The 16,300-nt window shown below is 40.1% G+C and overlaps 1 protein-coding gene across 3 annotated transcripts; it reads left to right on the top strand.

Moving 5' to 3' along the window:
* Nucleotides 1–1,057: 1,057 nt before the first annotated feature.
* On the top strand, nucleotides 1,058–15,405 carry LOC146475062 (uncharacterized). 3 transcript variants are annotated; one of them, XM_085116731.1, is made up of 4 exons: nucleotides 1,058–1,290; nucleotides 1,644–1,802; nucleotides 10,927–11,041; nucleotides 13,307–15,405. In XM_085116731.1, exons 3-4 carry the CDS (start codon nucleotides 10,987–10,989, stop codon nucleotides 13,666–13,668), a joined length of 417 nt encoding a protein of 138 aa, XP_084972857.1. In that variant the 5' UTR covers nucleotides 1,058–1,290; nucleotides 1,644–1,802; nucleotides 10,927–10,986; the 3' UTR covers nucleotides 13,669–15,405. The 3 variants fall into 3 exon arrangements, with proteins under 3 accessions (XP_084972857.1, XP_084972856.1, XP_084972855.1); XM_085116730.1 differs by lacking the exons at nucleotides 1,058–1,290; nucleotides 1,644–1,802 and adding an exon at nucleotides 2,712–2,936; XM_085116729.1 differs by lacking the exons at nucleotides 1,058–1,290; nucleotides 1,644–1,802 and adding an exon at nucleotides 5,393–5,620.
* The last annotated feature ends 895 nt before the right edge of the window (nucleotides 15,406–16,300 follow it).

The raw sequence follows: 16,300 nt of genomic DNA on the forward strand, positions 1-16,300 counted from the left end.
GTTATTCTACACTGGAATCAACAGACACTGTTAAATTTCCGATTCGAACCAGTTTTGCATCTAATTTTACCGTGTTGAATAAACGTATGTTATGTGTTACAGTGCCGAGAACCCCGGTAACTCGAACTCGGATAACTCGAACTTCCCCGCTAACTAGAACCGGCTGAGTCTCAAAATTAAGTATACCCCTTAGGGCATCCCACGTAATTAAACTCGGCACCTCAGATCACGGCCGGGCTTCTAAAAATACCACCGACAACATAAGTCATGAAACGAAGTCTTATCCGTTAATCGATAGATACAGAGATATAGGAAAGCAACGAGACCGAGAACTTAACTCGTGGCCCGAAGTCTTATCTCCCGGCCCATCGCAACTGCAAAAATAAAGAAAGAATTAAATATAATTTAATCCAGGTTTAATGAATAAATCAAATGATGCTTTGACGTCATACAGGTAAGGATGGGCGGGTCTCTTCCCTTGCGATATACGTGACAAGAATGGATTTTGATTGGCCTGCTTTTGTTGAAGACAATCAGAACAATACATCCCTACTAGGAGAGGACAGTCCGGCAGCAAAGGTTCATTCTATGACGCAAAACTCCCAGCCGGGGCACATTTATCACGATTTGATATTTTGCTGGTCGCTTGATCATTGGTAACGGGTGTATGATTTGTTTGTTTTACTATCACATGCAGTGGATCTAGTAATAAGGAAATTCAAAAAGAATGATTTTCCAACAGGATCTCGTTTAAAGACATTTTTTTCAATCCCAAGAGGACACTTCGCTAGCAGGGAACTCTTTCAACGCGGTGACTTGAAGTCGTTACAACTTAACTGACCTTTAAGCGTTTCGAAGTATTGTTTATTAATTGGCGGTAGTAGCTATAAATATACTCCCCCTTATATTTCCAGGGCGAATAGATCGTAAACGTTAAGGAACCAGCGTGTATTTCACATGTAACTTGTAAATCATGCGACTTTTTTAAAGATCTCATAGTCAGTATTACAGAACTTTCAGAATGCGCAACGGTTTGTTTAATATAACCCAATCAAGCAAAAAAAATTTTTGGCAAAACCTGATCGTGCAAACCATCACGTAGTTGACCTTTTAGCGCGTTTATACAAGAGGTGGGTTTTGGTCTGCACGCTATTCATCTTGTCATATAAGAAGATCAGATAACGCTCCGCTTGCATATTACACTCACAAGGAGAAGAAGACGGGTAGCAATCTAGCCAGCTTTCTGCGAGAATAAGTAGGGCGCAACAGTTCGACATCTGTTACGAGAGAGTAAGTACATCATGTAAAACTTATGCCATATTCTATTTTGTATTCTATTTGTCAGATAGAACTTATTTCAAAAATGTAAGCTATTATTGAATGGATCGAATATAACTGTAATTAAGATGCTCTGAAATTGTGTTTAGACAAGAGGTGAGTTTTGGTCTGCATGCACGCTATTCAATTTGTCTTATAAGAAGATCCGGATAACGCTCCGCTTGCATATTACACTTACAAGAAGAGAACGGGTAGCGATCAAGCTAGCTTTCTGCGAGAATAAGTAGGGCGCAACAGTTCGACATCTATTACGAGAAAGTAAGTACATCATGTCAAACTTACGCCATATTCTATTTGTACTGTAGGCTAAAGCCACGGGCCTAAGGCTAGCTTTTTAAATAAAGACCAAAATATGTGGCATCAAACTGGCAACGATGACCGGATGCCACCGCACCCTATGGCATGCTACGGAGCAACGGCTTAAAATGACTCTTTGGCAGTCAGATAGAACTTGATTCACAAATGTAAGCTATTATGGAAAGGAACTTAACTATAATTAAGATGCTCTGAAATTGTACGTTTCCCATTTGATTTCCTGCGTGGCTAAACGTCTTTAACCTGACATTCTTTCGGCCCTCGCGCAGGACCCGCCATAGGCTAGGACGGTACAAACTCTTAATTAGTATCAAACGACGAGTGAGCAGAAAAATCCGAACACTGTGTCACTGCTGTGTGGCAGATAACCACACATACGTAGGCTCAAATATGTCACACGAGACCCAGAACTTGACACATCTGAATGAAACTGTTCGTGGAAAGGGGAAGAGGAAATGTTTCGACTGAACGTTTGTTATATTTAAGTTATTCATCTTCTCCATTTACACGCTCTGTTAGTTTCCTTTCCAACAATGGAAATCGCGTTTCTCAATATACTTCAAATAAGAAGAAGATGTCTATACTGGCATTTACGCGTGATACTGTGGCTGATTAATTTATTCCAATTGTATGCCTGACAGATAGGTAAAACTCTCCTTGCTAATGGAATAGTTTGAGTCACGAGGATGGCGTTAATAGATCGTAAACGTCAAGGAACCATCGTGTATTTCACATGTTACTTATAAATCATGCGACCTTTTTAAAGATCTGATAGCTCAGTATTACAGAACTTTCAGAATGCGCGACGGTTTGTTTAATATAACCAAAGCTTCTGCTCAATCAAGACAAGAAGACTTTTACCACAATTGCTTGTAATCTCAACATCTGATTTGCTGATTTTCCGTTGTCGATAAGAGTTTACCACAATATTAACGTCAAAGAAAATTTTTACAATAACTGTCAAAATTTCCGCGCGGTGATGGATTGACGCGAGCAGCGACAACGGAAAATTAGCCAATCAGATTGCGAGATTCGAAACAATTGTGGTAAAATTGTTTATCTTGGCAAAACCTGATCGCGCAAACCATCACGTAGTTGACCTTTTAGCGTGTTTAGACAAGAGGCGGGTTTTGGTCTGCACGCTATTGAATTTGTCATATAAGAAGATCAGATAACGCTCCGCTTGCATATTACACTCACAAGGAGAAGAAGACGGGTAGCAATCTAGCCAGCTTTCTGCGAGAATAAGTAGGGCGCAACAGTTCGACATCTGTTACGAGAGAGTAAGTACATCATGTAAAACTTATGCCATATTCTATTTGTACTGTAATCTAAAGCCACGGGGCTAAGGCTAGCTTTTTAAATAAAGACCAAAATATGTGGCATTAAACTGGCAACGATGACCGGATGCCACCGCACCCTATGGCATGATACGGAGCAACTGCTTAAAAAGACTCTTTGGCAGTCAGATAGAACTTGTTTCACAAATATAAGCTATTATGGAATGGAACTTAACTATGATTAAGATGCTCTGAAATTGTACGTCTCCCATTTGATTTCCTGCGTGGTTAAACGTCTTTAAAGAAGCCTGACATTCTTTCAGCCCACTCGCAGGACCCGCCATAGGCTAGGAGGGTACAATCTCATGATATCAAACGACGACTGAGCAGAAAAAACCGAACACTGTGTCACTGCTGTGTGGCAGATAACCACACATTCGTAGGCTCAAATATGTCACACGAGACCCAGAACTTGACACATCTGAATGAAACTGTTCGTAGAAAGGAGAAGAGGAAATGTTTCGACTGAACGTTTGTTATATTCAAGTTGTTCATCTTCTCCATTTACACGCTCTGTTAGTTTCCTTTCCAACAATGGAAATCGCGTTTCTCAATATACTTCAAATAAGAAGAAGATGTCTATACTGGCATTTACGCGTGATACTGTGGCTGATTAATTTATTCCAATTGTATGCCTGACAGATAGATAAAACTCTCCTTGCTAATGGAATAGTTTGAGTCACGAGGATGGCGTTAATAGATCGTAAACGTCAAGGAACCATCGTGTATTTCACATGTTACTTATAAATCATGCGACCTTTTTAAAGATCTGATAGCTCAGTATTACAGAACTTTCAGAATGCACGACGATTTGTTTAATATAACCAAAGCTTCTGCTCAATCAAGGCAAGAAGACTTTTACCACAATTGCTTGTAATCTCGACATCTGATTTGCTGATTTTCCGTTGTCGATAAGAGTTTACCACAATATCAACGTCAAAGAAAATTTTTACAATAACTGTCAAAATTTCCGCGCGGTGATTGATTGACGCGAGCAGCGACAACGGAAAATTAGCCAATCAGATTGCGAGATTCGAAACAATTGTGGTAAAATTGTTTATCTTGGCAAAACCTGATCGCGCAAACCATCACGTAATTGACCTTTTAGCGTGTTTAGACAAGAGGCGGGTTTTGGTCTGCACGCTATTGAATTTGTCATATAAGAAGATCAGATAACGCTCTGCTTGTATATTACACTTACAAGAAGTAGACGGGTAGTGATCTAGCTAGCTTTCTGCGAGAATAAGGAGGGCGCAATAGTTCGACATCTGTTACGAGAGGGTAAGTACATCATGTAAAACTTATGCCATATTCTATTTGTACTGTAGGCTAAAGCCAGGGGGCTAATTATAAGGCTAGCTTTTTAAATAAAGACCAAAATATGTGGCATCAAACTGGCAACAATAACGATGCCACCGCACCCTATGGCATGATACGGAGCAACGGCTTAAAATGACTCCTTGGCAGTCAGATAGAACTTGTTCTACAAATATAAGCTATTATGGAAAGAAACTTAACTACAATTAAGATGCTCTGAAATTGTACGTCTCCCATTTGATTTCCTGCGTGGTTAAACGTCTTTAAAGAAGCCTGACATTTTTACGGCCCTCGGGCAGGACCCGCTATAGGCTAGGACGGTAGAAACTCTTAATTAATATCAAACGACGACTGAGCAGAAAAAACCGAACACTGTGTCACTGCTGTGTGGTAGATAACCACACATACGTAGGCTCAAATATGTCACACGAGACCCAGAACTTGACACATCTGAATGAAACTGTTCGTAGAAAGGGGAAGAGGAAATGTTTCGACTGAACGTTTGTTATATTTAAGTTATTCATCTTCTCCATTTACACGCTCTGTTAGTTTCCTTTCCAACAATGGAAATCGCGTTTCTCAATATACTTCAAAGGAGAAGAAGATGTCTATACTGGCATTTACGCGTGATACTGTGGCTGATTCATCTATTCCAATTGTATGCCTGACAGATAGATAAAACTCTCCTTGCTAATGGAATAGTTTGAGTCACGAGGATGGCGTTAATAGATCGTAAACGCCAAGGAACCAGCGTGTATTTCACATGTTACTTATAAATCATGCGACCTTTTTAAAGATCTGATAGCTCAGTATTACAGAACTTTCAGAATGCACGACGGTTTGTTTAATATAACCAAAGCTTCTGCTCAATCAAGACAAGAAGACTTTTACCACAATTGCTTGTAATTTCGACATCTGATTTGCTGATTTTCCGTTGTCGATAAGAGTTTACCACAATATCAACGTCAAAGAAAATTTTTACAATAACTGTCAAAATTTCCGCGCGGTGATGGATTGACGCGAGCAGCGACAACGGAAAATTAGCCAATCAGATTGCGAGATTCGAAACAATTGTGGTAAAATTGTTTATCTTGGCAAAACCTGATCGCGCAAACCATCACGTAGTTGACCTTTTAGCGTGTTTAGACAAGAGGCGGGTTTTGGTCTGCACGCTATTGAATTTGTCATATAAGAAGATCAGATAACGCTCTGCTTGTATATTACACTTACAAGAAGTAGATGGGTAGTGATCTAGCTAGCTTTCTGCGAGAATAAGGAGGGCGCAACAGTTCGACATCTGTTACGAGAGAGTAAGTACATCATGTAAAACTTATGCCATATTCTATTTGTACTGTAGGCTAAAGCCACGGGGCTAATTATAAGGTTAGCTTTTTAAATAAAGACCAAAATATGTGGCATCAAACGATGCCACCGCACCCTAAGGCATGATACGGAGCAACGGCTTAAAAAGACTCTTTGGTTTTAGGTAAAGCCAAAAATGTGCATACTGTACCAGTAGAAGTTGCGGCAAGGGTTCAAATTCTGCCGATAAAAGTTTTGATCCGTAGCATGTGCCCTTCAGGCATGCCTGAAACGACTCATCGATATGTTTCTGATATTTAGCATGGAAATCTTAATATATCGTGGGTTAAAGTGTATATGAAATAAAAAAACAAGTTTGACTTATGTGTTTGTTTATATCCTCATTAATCGAAATATCCGGTTTTAAACTAACTAAAGCTCCTTTATGCAGTATTTTGCTCGCCTCAAAGTTCGAAATTGGCTCTTCGAAGTGTCTCCATCTAACGCACGGTCAAAGCGATCAGATTTCACCGGATATGACGTAGCCACAAATGCGCACATTAATTACGCGGGATGCCCTGAGGGGGCATACCGTGTCTAAAAACGGGTCGATTTCTTTTTACGCGGGATGCCCTGAAGGGGCATACCGTGTCTAAAAACGGGTCGATTTCTTTTTACGCGGGATGCCCTGAAGGGGCATACCGTGTCTAAAAACGGGTCGATTCCTTTTTACGCGGGATGCCCTGAGGGGGCATACCGTGTCTAAAAACGGGTCGTAGCCACAAATGTGTAAATTAATTTATTCATTAAACTCTCCCCTCTCCTACTCGGGATGTATTGTTCTGATTGTCTTCAACAACAGCAGGCCAATCAAAATCCACTCTTGTCGCTTATATCGCGAGGGAGGAAACCCACTCACCCCTACCTGTGTGACGTCAACGCATCATTTGATATATTTATTAAAGACGGATTAAATTGTCGCGCCATATTGTTCACATGTTGTGGACTCAAGTGTGCCGTTTTCAAACGGGAATTTTACCATTTTGAAGCGGTGAATCGAAAGAATAACTTCTAAGAAGCACCCAACATTCAAAACGGTGGAAATTGGTGAGTTCCTGGTGAAGGAATCGTGCTTTGTTTGACAGTCTTAGACCACGACGCGAGACTGAAAAGAGGTCATTGAGAAGCTTACGTTATCGTAATGGAATTCCCGCAATTTTCCTTGAAACCCTGAGTAGCGTAACACAAGGGAAACAACGTAACGCGATCTTCGTGACTCAAACTATTCCATTAGCAAGGATAGTTTTATCAATCGGCGAAGCATACAGTTGGAATAAATGAATCAGCGCCAGCATCACGCGTAATGCCAGTATAGCAGGCATCTTGTTTTTTACGCGGGATGCCCTGAGGGGGCATACCGTGTCTAAAAACGGGTCGATTTTTTTTTCTTCCTCGTAGCTACAAATCGGTACATTAATTTATTCATTAAACTCACCCCTCTCCTACTCGGGGTGTATTGTTCTGATTGTCTTCAACAGAAGCAGGCAAATCAAAATCCATTCTTGTCGCTTATATCGCGAGGGAGGGGACCCACTCACCCCTACCTGTGTGACGTCAACGCATCATTAGATCTATTTATTAAAAACGGATTAAATTTGGCGCCATATTGTTAACATGTTCTGGACTCAAGTGTGCCGTTTTCAAACGGAAATTTCACCATTTTGAAGCGGCAAATCGAAAGAATAACTTCTAAGAAGCACCCAACATTTAAAACGGTGGAAATTGGTAAATTCCTGGCGAAGGAATCGTGCTTTGTTTGACAGTCTTAGACCACGACGCGAGACTGAAAAGAGGTCATTGAGAAGCTTACGTTATCGCAATGGAATTCCCGCAATTTCCCTTGAAACCCTGAGTAGCGTAACACAAGGGAAACAACGTACCGCAATCGTCGTGACTCAAACTATTCCATTAGCAAGGATAGTTTTATCAATCGGCGAAGCATACAGTTGGAATAAATGAATCAGCGCCAGCATCACGCGTAATGCCAGTATAGCAGGCATCTTGTTTATGCATATCCTCCCCTAGTAAGGATATATTGTTCTGATTGTCTTCAACAGAAGCAGCCCAATCAATTTTTCAGGCACATATCACGAGAGAGGGGACCCACTCATCACTTTCTGTGTGACGTCAAATCATCATTTGATTTATTCATTAAAACTAGATTAAATTCTTCCCTCTCCCAGAAGGGATCTGTTGATTTGATTGTCTTGAACAAAAGCGGCTCATTCAAACTCCATTATCCGCGCGTATATCACGAGGGAGGGGACCCACTCATCTCTACTTGTGTGACGTCAAAACAAATTATCATTTGGAAAAGTTGTTTTCGTTCAATGGCGGCCACATGTCTGAATTTACGACTCCGGATCTGCCGTTTTCAGAAAGAAAACAAACGTTTTTCGAGCGGTAAATGGAAATAATAACAGTTCTAGGTAGTACTCGAAAGTTGAAACGGTGGAAATTGGGAGAGTTCACAGCGAGAAACTACGCGTTTACCAACAGATCGAATAATTCAAAGCCAAGGAAGCCAGACCAGTTCAGCGGGGTCATGACGTTATTGCAGAGTTATTCCCGGTATGATTCCCAGTAACACAACGACAAAAATCACGCAGTCTCTCTGAATAAAACCATTCAATTATTTCAATTGCGAAGAGAGGATACAGTTGACTATAAAAATAAGCGAAAAAACTGTATCTCTAAAGTTATTCTTATTAGAAGGGAGGATAGTTTTTAAACATCTGCGAAACATATCATGGGGAATAAATGTGGCTACATTAAGCATTCCGTGTTATGCCGATTAAGGGCATCTTGTCTTCTTATTAAATACCATTTATGATTTGAAGGATTTGCGTGATAGCCACTGGACAAAGCCAATTGTGCTTAAATGTCGCATGTTTTGGATTTTGATCTCAAAGGTCATTTCTGGGTTTTTTTGTTCTATTTATTCGACCTCTTGTTGTTTCTGTTTAGCGACTGTCGTTCTTATGCCGTTTGTGGCAATTGGTTCAGGCTTCGTATGGCTCATTTCAGTGTGTCTTGCGACAGTATAGCCTCTCTTTTTATCTTTGTAAGGATAGGATTTGAACCGTGTAATAATCATTATCTTGCAGCTTTTGTATTGCCGGGCCCGGCTATTTGCTTTTGTGGCAAGATGTTGTGTTACTTATCACGGTTATTTGTCTCTTGATCCTTTCTTTAGCATTGTAAAGTTTCTTTAAAAGCTGTACAATGCGTTAATTTGAGGGCTAAAGACCGCTTTAGTTCAGTACGGCTGTGTTTTTTGTTATCACTCCGCTCAGCTCCGCTCTGTAAAGTTCTGTGAGGTTTGTGTTTATGTTTATGTTGCGGGAGCTTAGTATTTTCCTCCTGTGTTTTGATTACGCCTTAGACTGATTACTGAGGCAATTCTTCTGTGTTGCTCTGGCTAGGGGCTGCTACAAGTCCTTCAGCCGTTAGTAAATTCTGTGGTATTTTAGGCAATGGTCAGGCAAGACCACGGTTTCGATCCTAATCTCAGTTATGGATCTCTTCAGTTGCCGATTCCTGAGAAGTGATAGAGATGAGGTCTCGGTATCATTTCAAATAAACGCGCACTTTTCTTAGGATTTATACTCGTTGGAAGGATCGAAAATCCCGCGGGGAATTCGAAAATTCCCTCGGGGAAAGACCATCTTGATCCTCCTCGGTGTCTTCCTCCTCATCACTACTGTGAGCAAGCGGCTCCCCTGCGTAGGGTTCCACATGTCCGACCTAACTTCCATTTCATCGGATGACTCGGTGCTATTGGATGTTTGTTGGCTCGAAACGGACTCAGCAGAGGATAGCGTACCATCACTTTCAGACATATTTTCAAAAGCTGTATAGCATTCACTTTATCGTGGTCTGAACTGAGCACGCAAAGATATTTTCGAGCACGCGATAGCAGAAAACAAAGCATAAACAGAGCCGTGAAACCACTGGCTACGTCATCAGAGCTAAACTCGTTACCAGTCTCCGGAGACACCACTTTGGGCATTTTAAGTCACTTTGAACAGCCAAAACACGGTTTTTTACCCCTTAAGCACTATTCTTTTTTGTGCGTTTCGGAATAAGGGTATAACCACCTACCAATTCATGAGAAAAAAAATTTAGTTCATATGCACTTTAAGTGTAATATGGTTCGCACCTTCGATCGTCAATTGACTTGTTGTTTTAACGGTCCACTATAATTAATGTTAAGATGTTGTGGTCTCCCTGTCTACACTAGACTGTTCACAGTCCCCCTATTTTTCCGTGGCATTCTTGAAACTGTTACGCTTCGATGGAGCTGCCGTCATCTGGTTTGTAAAGGCGAGCGCGATCTGGGGAGAGTGTCTAAACTACTGAGGGGAGCGGGAGTGGGTGATACTCTCCCCAGATCGCGCTCGCTTTTACAAACCAAGATGGCGGCAGCTCCATCGAAGCGTACCAGTCTCGAGAATCCCACGGAAAAATAGGGGGTCTGTGAACAGTCTATGTCTACAGGCCAGCCAGTTATTATTTTCTCTTCTCCTGTGGGCCTGTAGGCGAAGCAAAATAAAATAAACAAAACTGTGCCCAAGTGCGTCACGTCGTACCACAAGCTGTTTACACACTACCCCGATACGGATTGAAGACTACTCCAAAACTTATGTACCTTCCTCTAAAAACAGGTACAAAACCTACACTGGCCGATATGCTGTCCGAACATTAGTTGTCTGGATAGCTTGAGCGAAAGGATAGTTCCTCGAATTTTTTTTTACGTACGGGTTTCAATGTCGCTGCTGGGAAAACGTGAAAGCCTTAGCAAATGTTTTTGATGTACCAGCAGAATATTTTCAACCTTGAATATTTGATCCTAAGGAATTCTTTCTCGCTTCTGTTGTCAATTAAATCAACGGTTAGGCTTGTGTACGAAAGGTCAGTATTATAGAGCTTGCTTTTTTGGGGAGTTCAGTTCAGAAAACAACATAGTAACTGGTCTCTTACTGACTATCAACTTTTTTGGTTGATCTTTTTTTCTTTGAGAGTTTGATCTTCATTACAAAGCAACTAGTTTCTTTGGCACGCGATTAGTTTATAGAATGATTTATTTATATATGAGCAAAAATTTCTAGAGTTTTATTTTTCTTTTCATACCTTGAAATAGTTGGCAAATAGCGTTTCGACCATGTGGCAACTTTGGATTAATTTACCTTGACACTGATTGGTTAATGAGCTAAGTTATAAACGCACGCTGTTCGCAATTAACTTTGTGCAGATTCACCTTGCTAGTACAGCACAACTTCTTGGATCAGGAACGCTACCTTAATTTTCTACGATGGAGAAATTCAACTTGAGCTTGCTTGTCTTCTGTGCAGTGGCAGTTTGTACAGGTAAGCATATATGCTTTGTTTTCGTTTTTTATTTTATTCTATGTCATGCTTTTATCCTGATGCTCTAGCTTTTACTCAGCTCAAATTAAATGTTTACGCCACACCTTAGACAAAAATATCTTCGTATTCTTACATGCGTGCTCTGTAATAACTTGTGGCCACGTTGGTAGCGGGTAATACACCTTTATCTTTCAACTGAGAAAAAAAGAAATAGCAGACTTAGAACAAACTAAAACTTTTGACTTGGTAGAAAGTAACTTAATTCGTGCTTCGGGGAAAACAAATTATCTTCACGGTGCCAAAAATATGTCACAAGGCAATTATTGTTTAAATCGTGCTGGATCGTATGCAGTTTGATTTTATGTTCCTTCTTCAGATTACACGGGAAACACTCCCACCCCAGTAACACCTGTTCCATTCAGGCCCGTAGCAAGGCCAAAACAACTTAGGGGCCCGAGCAAATTGGTTAAACAAAACTACCACCCCCACCACTCCAGAAACCAGGCATTTTAGGGAATTTAAGATGCAATGAGAACGTCAAAAAAGCAGTAGATTTAGTAACCAAAACAATAACTTTGCCCCTGCATCACTCAGATTTTGGTACATTTCCTTGACATTTCTTTTACACGGACTCAGTACCACATGAAATTTCCTAATTTCACGTTTGATGGAAGACGCAAACATACGACGGCAAATTTTTCTTTCAGTGTGGCAGTAAGAATCCGACTGCAGGAGAATTTTTTTAAATTCTGTGGCTCTTGAGGGGACATATTTGTGGGGCTTTTGACAACACTAAATTGTTATAGACTAAGGACATTTATATTGTTATCAAACTGGGAAAATGTTTTAGAAAACAAGTAGCTTATTTCAACAGCTTTTATGGTTCTAGATTGGTTGATTTCGATACATTTTGGTGCTTACTTCTGATTCACAAGGCAGGAGTGCCTTTGTTGCTGTTGTATATGAAAACAAACTGTTAGCGAAGGAAATCGACAGGTAGTAAACAGATTATTGAAGGTTGTGAAAAGGCACTTGCAGCGTCAGAATTCAACACTGATTAATATACATTAATTTTTTTTAATTATATATTGTGTGATTGAAGTATACAGTTTGAGAGTCTCAAATGGATCGAAATGGAGTATATCACGAGAGTTCAATATTGTGAGTAGAAGATCCCGAAATACTGGATGTTCCCCTCTCCAGTTAAAATAACAAGATCCCGTTTAGATTTTTTAAAAAAAATCTCTTCAGGGTCTATGCTTTTAACGTATTTTCACAATAAATATAGTTGTTTGTTTTTCACTGCGAGGTGTCAGGCAGTCCAACCAAGTTAATTTATTTATCGTCGCCATTTTTCCCATTAAACTTCTTGTGGTGTACAATAACTATTTCTTATTTTTTGGAATAAACCTATATTTGCAAAAAGGTCAGTCAGGTCAGTCTTCGGGTACAACGTGTAGAGCTTGAAAAAATCACACTTTTTTGTTTAATTTTTAAAAAACTGGTTGTATAATGTTCTGGACAACAATCTGCAGATAGCTTGATTTGTTTTTTGTTGCTATGCAAACCGAACAGGTCAACCTAATTCCCAGGCAGGTGACAGGTGAAGAGAAATTTGTGATTCAAGCGTGAATCGATTACGAATGCTCCACTTCAATCGCCAGATTCACACCTGTTACCACAATATTTTTTTTGTTGAATAAGATATGTGATGGAGGAAGTTCGAAGGAACCTTTCCTGAAAGCGACAACCTTATCTATTTTGATTTGGGCTTATCCACGCGAAATGAGAACAAGCAATGCGAATTTTGAAAATCCCGCCATTTTGCAGAGTAAAATTCCTCACGCGTGCCGAGCATGCGCAGTTATTTTGCCGCTGTGTCACAGGGCACGACACAGCGGCAAAATGAGTGCGCATGCTCGTCACGTGTGAGCAATCTTACGCGGCAAAATGGCGGCATTTTTAAAATTCCCATTGTTTGTTTTCGTTTCGCGGGGATACGCCTAAAGCAAAATAAATAAGGTTGCCGCTTTCAGGAAAGGTTCCTTCGAACTTTCTCCATCACATATCTCATTCAACAAAAAAAATATTGTGGTAACAGGTGTGAATTTGGCGATTGAAGTGGAGCATTCGTAATCGATTGTCACTCGAATCACAAATCTGCGGAGCATGCGCATTCATTTTGCCGCTGTGTCACAGGGCACTCCATCGCCGAGCTCATGCGCACTAGATCTATTAACAAGGTTATGTTAAATTTATTTCCAGCCAATTCCTTCAAGTGCTACAGCTGCGGACCGAAAAGCCCAGGCGAGTCTTACTCCACTGCTCAGTGCGAGAAAGATCAGAAAGAGGTGGCGTGCAATTTTACCGCCGGCATGACCTGCCTGAAGGGACACTCCACGAGTACAGATGACAAAGAAGTTGAGGCCCGATCATGTCTGCCGAAAGTGGAATGTGAAATAGCTAAGAAAGTGTGTGAAGGAAGTAAAGAAGAAAAGGAACAGTTGAAAATCAAGGAATGCCAAGTGGCTTGCTGTGCGACGGATCTCTGCAACACCGCCTTCATCACCTCCGGAAGCATCGCGATGATGATGACTGCAGCCATGTTCAGTTTGGTCCTGTTCTAGGCTGATTTCAGTTTAGAAATCAAAGCAGACCAAATTTGAACGCTTTGTTTTTTAAGTATTACTTTAGACTAGTTGCAACCATATGTATCCGAGTGAAATGATGTCAGATAGAAAATAGTTCACTAACGATGTGTTTATGTAGCGTGATGGTCAGCGGGTTAAACAGGAGCTAGGAAATGATAAGAAATAACATTGCTTTGGGAGTGTGCCGGAGATCGATGTTTCCAGAGCCTAACAAGCATTTTTTTCTGTCAGTATTTTGGAAATAAGTCATCAGGTGAAAATTCTATTTTGTTTCTACTTTCAATTGTAAAATTTAGGCCACGCATAAACCAGGACCCAGGTTCACCAAACCCGTACCCTCCTAAGATAAAATGTTTTCTAAGGATTCTTTCTTGACAAAAGTCTACTGTTGGATAAAAAAAGCCCATTTTTAAAAAAACAATGCTTAGATACTTAATATAGGAGGACTTCATGGCATGAATCTGGCTGCCGGGTGTGCGTTTCTCAAAAGCTTTCGAAGAGCTTTCGGGCCAGAAAAGTAACTTTCTTATTCGTTTTCAATGTTTTTCTTAAACTTGTAAAAGTTGAAATGTTTTTGCTTTCACAATTAACAAGAAATTGGTATGTTGATAATGAATTTTGTGCATGTAAAATCAGAGTTTTTTGGGGGTTTTCGGGAGTTTAAAAAAAGGTCCCCAGGCGTTCTACGGCACCGTAAAATTCCGATTCTTGTATAAGCCGAATACATAAAGGGACGTGTCACGGGAATTTTGATCTTTTTAAGTCAAATCTCAGACGCAAACGCAAAAGTCGTTTTGTCTCAAATGGATTTTACTGTTAAAACCAACCAATTTTGAAACGCAAAATCACGTCCGACTACACTTACTGTTCAGTAACTGGTGCCCGGTTTTCTTCAGTTTTTCTTCCTCAAACTAAACAGTTGAACCGCGAAGCCGCTTTGGGGCTCGTTATTAATTTTGGTTTGAGGAAGACGAATAAAGAAGGCCTCTAAAGCCAGGGTAGGTGTGGAATTAGTTCTCTTAGCACCTCAATGACTCGATGATCGTTCACGAGTTTCCCATTTTTTTACAAATTTTCATGATCTTGAGCACTCGATAATTAGAGAATAAACGTAAGGTTAAACACATTTAACTAAAATAATTGATGTAAAAGGTCAGTAGTCAGGGGCACCCAACGAAAGTTTTCTCTCAAATCCTTTGAAACGCAATTTTAGTGTATCCGGAGTGCCTTTAAAGCCCTGTAGGTTCGTTTCAGGCCGCGCTATAATATTTTTATCTGTTCGGTCGTTCTAGGGGAGCTTGAGTCTTTTCGAAATTACAAGGGCATCCTTGTCCATTTCCCGAAAACCTTAGGCCTTATTTCCTTTCCAAAAATCTTAGCTGACCTTTTTTTGGCACCCTAAACGAAATTTCTATCAATCCAAAAACACTAGGCCTTACATTTCCCATATCACGAAAGTTCGACGTGAAAATTCCCTTAAGAAAATTGTAGGGGATCAAGGGCCTTTCGAACAGATAATTTACCTAAACGATCCGTTGGGTGCCCTTGAGTAGTTATGTTTATTCCTTGTATCTGTCACTGTTAACGTTAATGTTATATTGTGCATGCGCAGTTAGACACGCTGTATTTTGCGTCGTTTGTGTGAAGAAGGCTGCTTTAAGTTACCATAATTGAAGATCAAGGTGCCGTGCCAATAAACTCGTTTTAACGTTAGACTCCTGTCTTCAAACAACTTTTGAATATCCATTGAATAGAGAGATTCCGAATCGCGTTTACGAAAAACGGAAACTGCTTGAGATTCACGTTTATGTTTTCTTGAAAAACATGAGAACATAGATGAGAATAATGCAAAATAGTTCTTAGCCTTTGATGCTAACAAAAAAAAACTACTCAATTTTACTGAGAAAATGAAAACTGTGAGCGGCAAACGTAAGGTAAACATGGCGGACAAATATACTCACTCTACTACGACGGTAAAAAAAGTCACCTCTGTCACGTCATGCACCGCCGAACAGTGTAACAAGGGTCAAACCAGATTGACCTTTCCCGAGGGAATGAATTTCTGCATGCGGTCTCATCTTCATGGCAAAAACAAAAACGTTGTACACTCAGTTTTTTTTTTATAAGAACGATTTTTATAAGAACGTTTAGGCCGAGATTAACCAAAATTATAAGAACGTATTAAGAACATTCCTCTGTCTAAGAGTTGATTAAGAACGCTTTTTTTATTTTTTTGCTAATCTGTATATAAAATCAAGGTAACAAATGAAAATTAACCAAAATACTTAAGCGGCGAATGTTTTGTACATGTACTAACATTAACAATTGTAACACTCATAATTAGTAGTTCTTATTTATAACTGTTCCAAAATAACTTCCACATCATCAACGTCATCGGGTGATACAAAGTCTGAAGTATTATCAAGGTAGATACCATATCTCAGCAGGCAACTGGGACTTGGATAGGTTTCCTGGTCACGTCCACATTGATTAACTGTAATGTACATGTAGTGTATACCAAGTAATTTAAGAACGCCTTAAGAACGTTTTCAGGCTCAAATCGCAAAAAAATATAAGAACGTTCAGCCTCAACTCCAAAATTAGACGT

This window comes from Pavona decussata, unplaced genomic scaffold, assembly GCF_977016875.1.
Source record: "Pavona decussata unplaced genomic scaffold, jaPavDecu1.1 SCAFFOLD_87, whole genome shotgun sequence".
In the NCBI taxonomy this organism is placed as follows: Eukaryota; Metazoa; Cnidaria; class Anthozoa; order Scleractinia; family Agariciidae; genus Pavona; species Pavona decussata.

What these genes read in the sequence shown, in the direction of transcription:
- LOC146475062 (XM_085116731.1), top strand. Translation starts at nt 10,987, where the DNA reads ATGGAGAAATTCAACTTGAGCTTGCTTGTCTTCTGTGCAGTGGCAGTT. An exon ending in TGCAGTGGCAGTTTGTACAG is followed by an intron (nt 11,042 to 13,306) that starts GTAAGCATATAT and finishes ATTTATTTCCAG; the next exon opens with CCAATTCCTTCAAGTGCTAC.